The sequence below is a fragment of the Cydia amplana genome, chromosome 1, assembly GCF_948474715.1.
Source record: "Cydia amplana chromosome 1, ilCydAmpl1.1, whole genome shotgun sequence".
Taxonomy (NCBI): Eukaryota; Metazoa; Arthropoda; class Insecta; order Lepidoptera; family Tortricidae; genus Cydia; species Cydia amplana.
The window spans coordinates 3,317,894-3,328,599 of record NC_086069.1 but is presented as its reverse complement, the minus strand read 5'-3'; the positions used below and the strand labels follow the sequence as shown (position 1 = coordinate 3,328,599).

General features: G+C 40.8%; 1 protein-coding gene across 1 annotated transcript; it reads right to left on the bottom strand.

The window, feature by feature from the left end:
• Positions 1 to 966: 966 nt before the first annotated feature.
• On the bottom strand, positions 967 to 10,425 carry LOC134654958 (trypsin-like). Its single transcript, XM_063510400.1, has 5 exons — positions 10,350 to 10,425; positions 9,484 to 9,622; positions 8,689 to 8,938; positions 1,464 to 1,637; positions 967 to 1,135 (listed from the first exon to the last, which is right to left on the bottom strand). Exons 1-5 carry the CDS (start codon positions 10,423 to 10,425, stop codon positions 983 to 985), a joined length of 792 nt encoding a protein of 263 aa, XP_063366470.1. The 3' UTR covers positions 967 to 982.
• Between the last annotated feature and the right edge of the window lie 281 nt (positions 10,426 to 10,706).

Here is a 10,706-nt window from a genome sequence, read left to right as displayed (position 1 = left end):
TAATCTTTGCCGTCATGGTACATTTTCCCACAATCATTAAGCTTACCATGAGAATATTGCAATTTTTGAAAATTCACGGTTTTTTTTCTGCACGTTTATTGCCAATCGTTCTGACGGATAATCTTGATTATAATGCCACTTACAGGCAAAGCGTATAAGTTTTAGTGGCATAAGCCTACGAAGTCAAGCAGCAACCTCGATTCCTCGTGACATTAGCCGGAGAAGAGTGCCGCTTAATTACGGAGCTCGAACACTCCAGTAATCCTTTGAGAGCTCTCGACTTGACAAATTAATTAATTTACACTAACGCCTCTGATTATATTTCTCTACATGTACCTGTTTTATGTTCAATCGGATATAAGGAAACTTTGTTAATTGATTGCAAGCTTTTTGTGTTGCTGTTGTTGCTTGCATTTTTAATTAAAAGAAAAAATACAATTTTCCATTTTTTGTGTACATGCCTTAGGGACACCTTAGGGAGGCGCACATAGCGACAAGTTATACTGATAATCAGAGCCCGGAATTTTCGCGGCAAAACAAAAGACAGTCGCACTCTAGGTACCTAGCTAGTGTTAGGAACAATTTTTTATCCTCAGATATAATATATACACTAGATGAAGCAAATATCACTATTTGTATTTAAACCAAGCGTGCCGACTTTTTACCACCTACTGTGACGTCACAGACATTCTTTATCACGGACGTCCGGCTGCAACAACTGACGCGCGTTGAGTGTCAGTAGCGACGGCCAACCTCGACGCTTGGTCGGGGTTCGGACAAGCGAAGTAGATGCATTTGCATCATCTAGTGTATATTCATATCTGTGTTTTTATCGATATCAATAGTTGTGTAAATAGAAAAAAAAAACGGTCCACCAAATAAATGGATTAATTAATAAATTAACTTTTATTGTATTGTCCACAGAAGAGACTTTTTTCTAAAACGTGTTTTATCCAATGTAAACTCTGTTCTATATTCAGTATCAGTAACCAACACCGGTGATTTGCTTGATCCAGCCCACAAAGGGAGCGACGTTGGTAAAAAAGTCCACCATGGACCTGGAGCAGGAATCCGGTGCGTGGGACAGGATACCGACTAGAGTGTTGCCCCGGACGAGCGGACCCCCTGAGTCACCCTGAAAGTTAAAACAATATGTGACGTTATCTATGAAAAGGGACCTTATTGTCGATGGCGCATAGGCCATTATTCAGGCCATCGACAATAAGGTCCCTTTTTAGATAATACCCCTTATTATGTCTAATCCTCTACATACATGATTTTTTCACAATCTTTGTTTAATAAACACGTTCAACAAAACGAAATTTATCTGAAAATTTTACGGTTCTGGAGTAGTAGTAAACAGGCTAGACAGCAGATTTTTTAGATTTTTTAGTGAGTGCAACTATCAAGCTTCCCCTTCTCAGTTAAATAGTTTCTGTTTCTCTTAAGTTAAAGGTACTTACATGGCATGTTCCAAACCTATTGCCGATCCGTTTAACACAAATAGTAACTTTGTTGATGTGGTATAATTGATGGTCTATGTAACAATGTTGAGTTTCAGGGATGTTAGATAAGCATTCTTCTACACCTAGAGTGCGAGCTTTCATACTCATCAGGTAGTCGGTAGTGTGACCATGCTAAAATAAATAAAATTAATATGTAAACCTGTAAGGTAAGAACCACATTTGCTACATAAAAACACCGGGTGCCCTAACCAAAATTACTACCTATATATTGTAGCAAATTTGTTAGAAATGAAAAAAAAAAAAAAATATTACAAGATTGCCACGTTTTATTCGGAAAGTATAAATAATAGACTTTATAATTTACAGTTGAAAATAAATAAGTAAACACCTTGTCCACACAAAATCATAGAGTATAAAAAAAATAAGTGCCACCGAAATCAGTTAAGTCTTTCTTGTTCCCTACTTTATAATTAACAGTTTAAGATAAATAAGTAGACACCTTGCCCACACAAAATCATAGATAATATAAAAAAAATAAGTGCCACCGAAATCAGCTAATTCTTTCTTGTTCCCTACTTTATAATTAACAGTTTAAGATAAATAAGTAGTCACCTTGCCCACACAAAATCATAGATAGTATAAAAAAAAGGTAACTGGCACCGAAATCAGCTAAGTTTCAGAGTCAGATAATTTTTAAGATGTAGTGTGACACCGAAATCAGTCTTATGAACTAAAAGGCTATCTACCTGGCTAAGTCTTTCTCGTTCCCTAATGGTACCAGTAAGGAACAGGCTGCGAGCAATAAGAATGTAAGAATAATTAAATTTTTATAAAATGCACACAGGAAACTGTTGAATGGTTTAGCGTTCGCTTTAAATTGTAAATTTTGTTGAATTCGTTAAAAGGATGGACACTTCCCTTGAGTTGTGGGGTAGAGCTGCGAACCGACCACGTTCAGTTCAGACTGATGTCGGGAATAGGCTTAGGCCAATGGTGCGCTGCCCATGCTCAGGCTGATGTCTGAATCGCTGGACGAACTATGTCAGGTAACGTGGCGTGCGCCTTGTGGTGTGGCTAGCTCTCCAGCTATTGGTTCGTGTCCACAAAGGCAATGGTAAAATGTTCCCGAAAAAGAAAACTGCGGACGAAGAGAAAGGCCACGCTAAAATAAAGAAATGCAAACAAATAATAAAATAAAAGATTCGAACACTTACCCGCGACAAAAAGCGGTTTTCCCAATTGCAAAAAGGATATTCAATGAACGTTTAAAAATTGCGCTAATAATATAGGCAGAATTGACACCAACTTCATTTGGAAGATAAATGAATCTCGTGTCTGTTGTCAAACCAGACGTCGTCGGGAATTAAGTCAAAAAGAAAAAAAAGGTTTCTACCAAAGCGTATCGCTGCAGACATCCTCTGACATACACAAAAAAAAGGATTTTGTTATGAAAGATACCTCAACAACAATACCAAAAAACTAACACCCCCGAAACGAATTATGCCAGCAAATAAAAAAGTTAATTATCGTAAACTATTTTAAAATATCCTTGACGTGATAAAAACCCACGTGAGGTGAACTCACATCAGCTAGTTCATAAACTTGCGGCGAAATACGCCTGACTACGCGACACGAAACAAACCGCGGAGCGAACTTTCCGCCAGTTCCTTCCCCAATAGGGCAACGCTGAAAATTTTTCCGCCATACTATTTCACCTGGTTGAAACATAACAGCCTTCCTTTTCTCATTATAGGTGTTAGCGTTCCGTTGAAAAGCAAGAAACAAGGAATCAGCGACTTTCGCATAAATGTCTTGGAGTGCTACAAGATTCAAGGCGCGATCACTCCGACTACGGACCAACTCTGGGCCTGGAGTCTGAGAATGGGCGCTTTGTCGTGTAGTCTCTACCTCACGTCCATACATTAAAAAATTAGGGGTATACGAAGTCGCGAGACTTACGCATGAATTTAAATATAATGCTACTTTTGGCAAATTTCTTGCCCAGGTGCGATTATCGTTCCCTACCAAAATACTGAGAGTCGTGATAACTGTTTGGTTGTAGCGTTCTGCGACGTTAGCCTGGGGCGAGTAATAGGGTGTGTAACATGGACCGGGAATATCGTAAGACCTCAAAAAATCTACGAACGCCACGCTACGGAAAACAGTCGCGTTATCACAAAGAACGTTAGATGGCGTTCCATAACGCAATATCACTTCCGACTCCAAAGCAACTTTGATAGATCTCGTATCAGCCTTCTTCAATGGTACCAACCAAACAAATTTTGTAAAAACGTCAACCATGGTTAAAATATATCGAAACCCGTGGTAGGCTATCGGAAGAGGACCAACCAAATCTATAGAAATTAAATCTAGTGGAGCATATACAGGTCTTGGATAAAGCTGGTGTCCACGCGGTTGCGTGTTAGAAATCTTGTACGCTTTACAGACTTGGCATTCCGCAAGGTATTCGCTTACATCGCGATACATATTTGGCCAATAGTATAAACTTCTCAATTTCAAATAAGTTTTCATGACTCCAGGGTGAACATTCGGGAACCCGTCGTGAATCTCAGCGATAGCCTCTCTTATTTTACCTTTAGGCAAAACCGTCCGCCAGGAATTAGACTCTAAGGGATTAACAACCGCCATCTTACGCATTAGAACACCGTCCCGTATTGCATACGCCGGAAATGTTTGTGGCGACCTTGATGTACCTGTAAACACCCTTTCGAACCAAGGGTCCGTCGTTATACTGTCACCTCGTCTGAAGGAAATCAAACCGACTTGGGGACGAGAAAGAACGTCTGGAACAACGTTTAACGCGCCTTTTCGGTGCTCGATCTCGAAATCATACTGGGATATCAGAGTAGCCCAACGAGCTAGTCGGCCGCTTGGATTGTCCAAGGTAATGAGCCATTTTAGGGCGATGTGATCCGTAATTATTTTAAACTTTATACCATCGAGATAACCGCGAAAGTGTTTAATAGATTCCAAAACCGAGAGCAGCTCCCGTTCTGACGTTGAGTAATTTCTTTCAGCTTTTGAAAGCAACCGTGAGTAATAAGCAATAGGATGCTCCTCTCCATTAATATTTTGAGCTAAAACCGAACCAAGACCCACTGAACTGGCATCACATTGCAGCACGAACGGCTTGGTAAAGTCTGGACATGCCATTACCGGGGAATCAATAAGGACCCTCTTTAATCGCTTAAAGGCTAATTCAGCCTCACCGCTCCAACTGATGGGATCTTTGCCTTTCTTTTTTCCGATAAGAGACGTTAAAGGCGCGATGATCGATGAGAAATTGTCCACAAAACGTCTGTAGTATGAACACATACCAATAAAGGCCCGTAGAGATTTTGCCGTCGTAGGCGTCGGGAAATTACTAATCGCCTCTAACTTTTTTGGATCGGTTTGGAGCCCGCGTTCATTAACAATGTACCCTAAATATCTGAGCTCCGATTTGCAAAATTCACATTTTTTTAGATTGATAGATAAACCGGCCTCTCTTAAGCGGTCGCGGACTTTGGTAATGAGGTTTAGATGACTATCAAAATCGCGAGATACTAAAATTAAGTCGTCAACGTAACCAAATACAAAGTCGTCTGATTCAGGTGAAAACTCATAGTTGACTATCATATCAGTCAGCCGTTGCATTTCTGACGCCGCATTCGTGAGTCCAAAAGGCATACGGACAAATTCAAATAAACCGCGTTGAGGTACAATGAACGCTGTACGCTCACAACTGTCCTTGTCGGCGAGCGGAATTTGCCAGAAGGCACTTCGAAGGTCAAGCGATGTGAGGTATCTGGCACCTCGTAAATTATCCAGGATGTCTTGGATTCGCGGAAGTGGATAGGAATCGCGGATAGTGACACTGTTTAACTTCCTACTATCTACACAAAATCTTACACTTCCGTCGCTTTTTGTCACCATTACAACTGGACTTGCCCACGGTGACCGAGAAGGGCGTATGACCCCCATCTCAAGCATCTTGTCAATCTCTTCATTGAGGACCTTCAGTTTGACGGGAGACAGTGGGTAATAACGCTGACGAATAGGCGGCCCAATAGTCGAGATTTTGTGGGATAACCAAGATGTACATCCCAGACCTATCTTGTCAGAAGAGATGTCTTCCAGGGTATTGATAATGGACTGGAGTTTGAATTCTTGATCGGCAGAAAGGACTCTTCTCGGATGTAAATATCGAGTATCACTAGCCTCAATGCGCCCGCTGACGGGAACGTGTGCAGGTGGCACAAAAAGCTTACCGCTTTTGTCCCCTTTAAAAAACTGTTTGATTACCGAAGTCAACCCGCACACGTCCCAAAACTCCATTCCGAGTATTAATCTCGTAGGTAAGTTCCTACCCACAAGACATCGGTGGGTGATAAGCATTTCATGGAAAAAAATTGAGAGTTCCACTCCACCAAGAATCTCGATCGGTGAATTGTCCGCGGATACCACTACTGGCATTGTACCCGTGTAATAATTTAAACCTAAACCCTTAAGAAGTGAGAGGTCGATGAGGGACCGCATAGCACCTGAGTCTAAAAGGGCTTTAACAGGAATACCAGAAATAGAAACTTCGACAAATAATCTATTATCAAGAGAGTTATTTATGACTATCGGCGATACCGAAGGATTGAGCGTGGCATCGCCATTACCTAGTTTTTTTGCGTAGGAGGGTTACAATTGGGACAATTCCGAGTCACAGCACCTGCCCGCTTGCACTGAAAGCACACCACCCCTCGAACATTTGGACACCCCCTATAGTCGTGTCCTAACATGTTACACTTAAGGCATTCTGGACTTAGGGCGTTAATTGGAGCCACCGTGGTAGCCGGAACCAGCTGTGGTTGGAATGCTTCAAAGTTTTTAGCTACCTCCAACAAGGTATCCATGTCTGCTATAATATTAGTGGCAAGACATGAGTGATATCGCTTGTGTAATCCGTATTTGACGATAGTAAATAAATCGTCTTCACCGATTGGGACGCGCAATTTAGCATTAAGGTCACGGACCTGGATGACGAAATCAACAACGGTCTGAGTATCGGACTGTTTTAGTTCTCGCAGTTGACGTTCTGTTTTAAAATCAAAATCAACAATGTCGAAAGTGCGCATAAAGGCTGACTTTAGATCAACATACGAAAGCCCCGGATGGCGAATAGCCCGAAAATATTTCAGAGCGCTGCCGGAAAGTAGCTCGTGAAACCTCTGTACAACGTAGGATGGTCTAACGCCGCGCGCAATGCCTTCCTCTTCAACCCGACCGAGAAATTCGCGAACACAGTTCTCACCCGAAAAAGTGAGATTCCATTTAGTCAGCGACTCGGGTTTCCAATGGTGACTCGTATACATCGGACTCGGAACTGGCCCAGATCGCGGTGGTGGTTCCGCGAATTGACATGAGTGCATGTCACCGCTATCCATGGCTAGCACGCGTGGATTTGGGTCAAAAAATGGATTTTGAGATCTGTGTGGAGTGTCACCAATGGATCCTTCACCTTGATTCGTCATACTACTGTTCTGGCTGCGAAACTAAACGTAACAGTAAGGCCGAATGGACGGACTCCCTCCCCTTTTCAAAACAAAACAATAATAATGATATCGAATGACGAAAGTTTATTTTAATTATTTTTGAGTTCGGGCGCCAATTTGTAGCAAATTTGTTAGAAATGAAAAAAAAAAAAAAATATTACAAGATTGCCACGTTTTATTCGGAAAGTATAAATAATAGACTTTATAATTTACAGTTGAAAATAAATAAGTAAACACCTTGTCCACACAAAATCATAGAGTATAAAAAAAATAAGTGCCACCGAAATCAGTTAAGTCTTTCTTGTTCCCTACTTTATAATTAACAGTTTAAGATAAATAAGTAGACACCTTGCCCACACAAAATCATAGATAATATAAAAAAAATAAGTGCCACCGAAATCAGCTAATTCTTTCTTGTTCCCTACTTTATAATTAACAGTTTAAGATAAATAAGTAGTCACCTTGCCCACACAAAATCATAGATAGTATAAAAAAAAGGTAACTGGCACCGAAATCAGCTAAGTTTCAGAGTCAGATAATTTTTAAGATGTAGTGTGACACCGAAATCAGTCTTATGAACTAAAAGGCTATCTACCTGGCTAAGTCTTTCTCGTTCCCTAATGGTACCAGTAAGGAACAGGCTGCGAGCAATAAGAATGTAAGAATAATTAAATTTTTATAAAATGCACACAGGAAACTGTTGAATGGTTTAGCGTTCGCTTTAAATTGTAAATTTTGTTGAATTCGTTAAAAGGATGGACACTTCCCTTGAGTTGTGGGGTAGAGCTGCGAACCGACCACGTTCAGTTCAGACTGATGTCGGGAATAGGCTTAGGCCAATGGTGCGCTGCCCATGCTCAGGCTGATGTCTGAATCGCTGGACGAACTATGTCAGGTAACGTGGCGTGCGCCTTGTGGTGTGGCTAGCTCTCCAGCTATTGGTTCGTGTCCACAAAGGCAATGGTAAAATGTTCCCGAAAAAGAAAACTGCGGACGAAGAGAAAGGCCACGCTAAAATAAAGAAATGCAAACAAATAATAAAATAAAAGATTCGAACACTTACCCGCGACAAAAAGCGGTTTTCCCAATTGCAAAAAGGATATTCAATGAACGTTTAAAAATTGCGCTAATAATATAGGCAGAATTGACACCAACTTCATTTGGAAGATAAATGAATCTCGTGTCTGTTGTCAAACCAGACGTCGTCGGGAATTAAGTCAAAAAGAAAAAAAAGGTTTCTACCAAAGCGTATCGCTGCAATATATTGTACACCGACTATCGAAAATAACACATGCATCGGCTCGGGATGACAAATGCTGCAAAAAGTCTACGATTTCCGACATCATTTTAAGTTTCGATTAAGTATCGATTTCGATCAACGGTTGTCATCAGACAAACAATCGTTTATAGATGAAAACGAAAGGGACGCTTTTAAATATTTAGTATTCAAAATCATAACCTAATAGTCAATTTATTTTACCAGCCGTTAAGAGGAAAACAACTCAAAATTTGCATCAAATTATTTTGCTACTCTTGTGTATAAAATGCAATTAACTCATTCGTATTTGAAGAAATAAAAAGAGCATTTACGACCTGGTGTACAAGTCCGAGAATTGTGTTATTTTACATGAACAGATTGTTATTATACCTAATAGGTATTTCAGAAAGTATTTAGTTACCTCATCGTCTCCATGCCCAGCAAATTTATGGACAGCATTTAGCTCGTATTCCGTTCTTGGTAGTTCTAAAGGTTGAACAGTATTACTGAAAGTCAACGGTTGGGACAGATACAGGACCGCGATGTCATAGATGAATATGTCTTTGTCATAAAGTGGGTGGGCAAACATAAAGTCGATTGTGTAAAGCTGGCTGGTTTGAACAGTGTTTCCCCCCACCCACACTTGGTTAATATGTCTCTCTATCATCGGCCTGAAAATTGTATAAATAATGTAATAATAATTTCAGTCTATATACGTGCCACTGCTGGGCACAGGCCTCCTCTCGTGCGTTAGAGGGCTTGGGCTATAGTCCCCACGCTAGCCCAATGCGGATTGGGGACTTCACATACACCTTTGAATTTCTTCACACATGTATGCAGGTTTCCTCACGATGTTTTCCTTCACCGAAAAGCTATAGTGGTAAATATCAAATGATATGTCGTACATAAGTTCCGAGAAACTCATTGGTACGAGCCAGGATTTGAACCCGCGACCTCCGGATTGAAAGTCGGACGTCATATCCACTCTGCTACAACCGCTTTTGAAAAATGAAAGTCGGTATAAACTGGCACTAATGGAGTATCTTAGCATAAGTAATATACTTGCTAAATTACATGTGTTGCCCTCTGTAGATGTTGAGGGCCAACTACGAGTAGGTATGAAAGAAATCAAATCAATTTATTGAGAAATTTTCACGGGACGGTGCGACCTGTGTGTTAGAATTTAATACTTGGAGGTTCTTTCGATTGCACTTACTCGACGCAGTGAGCCGCCGTGACCAGCCACCTGTCCGAGATGATGGCGGCACCGCAAGCTCCTTCGATATATGCGTAATATGGATACTCCCTTATATCGGCATACTCTCCATACAAAATGCGGGAAGACAACTCGTCACCTGCAATAATCAACATATTGGAATATTCAAGACGTTGTGTGATACACTGAGTGTAAGGCCTGAGTGGACGCTCATGTTGGGCGTGCAGCGGGGCGGGGCGTGCGGCGTGCATGTTAAACATATGCAAACGCATAGAAGCGGCCTTAGTGCACGCTGCTCAAATCACTTGTGAGCCCGACGCCACGCTGCACGCCCCCCAAACGCGCCGCTTCGTGCGTCCACTCAGGCCTTACACTGAAACGGATTGTTTTTTAATTTAAAAGATACAGGAAATAGTGTTATACTTTAACTAAAACTAGAAAGTTTTATTACGTATTAATTTTAACTAAGTACATATATAGCTACACTCCTTATAGCTACCAACCCTAGTGTTTGGTACCTACGGATCACTAATATCTTATCTTATACCTTTAAACGAACAATTCTTGTATATTAATTTATATATCGGTATATATCGGGGATCTCGGAAACGGCTCTAACGATTTCGATGAAATTTGCTACATGGGGGTTTCTGGGGGCGAAAAATTGACCTAGCTAGATCTTATCTCTAAGAAAACGGGTATTTTTGAGTTTTTACTCGTATAATATGTTTTCCAATCAAAGCTCGGTCTCCCAGATATTATTTTTTTATTGGCAGTAGGTAACTGACTGCCATTAAAAATAATGCAAGTACCTGCCTAAGAAGTTCCTTTATTTCCTGAAAGTTAAAACTATAAACTATACTTACCGGTTATGCTTTCCTTAGCGGGCAAGGCGTATAGGGCGGTCACCGCGTAGGCAAATATAACGGAAAGCAGCAACATCTCGGATATGTTGTAGAATCAATGATTTGTTTTCATTCAGCGACATAATATATAGTAACTTTATACCTACACCACAGTTACTACGTGCCTTGTTAACACGTTCACAGAGTCATGTAGTTGGACACGAGGTATAAATAAGCATACCCACCCCAATACCTATATCGTTTATCCGACACACAGGTCAGAACTTGCCAAGATAAATCTAAATATCTGGGGCACCGAGCTTTGCACGGAAAACATATAAAAACTCAAAAATGCGCGTTTTCCCAGAGATGAGATCT

What these genes read in the sequence shown, in the direction of transcription:
- LOC134654958 (XM_063510400.1), bottom strand. Translation starts at nt 10,425, where the DNA reads ATGTTGCTGCTTTCCGTTATATTTGCCTACGCGGTGACCGCCCTATAC. An exon ending in ACGGCGGCTCACTGCGTCGA is followed by an intron (nt 8,939 to 9,483) that starts GTAAGTGCAATC and finishes TACAATTTTCAG; the next exon opens with GCCGATGATAGAGAGACATA. An exon ending in CTGGGCATGGAGACGATGAG is followed by an intron (nt 1,638 to 8,688) that starts GTAACTAAATAC and finishes TATTTATTTTAG; the next exon opens with CATGGTCACACTACCGACTA.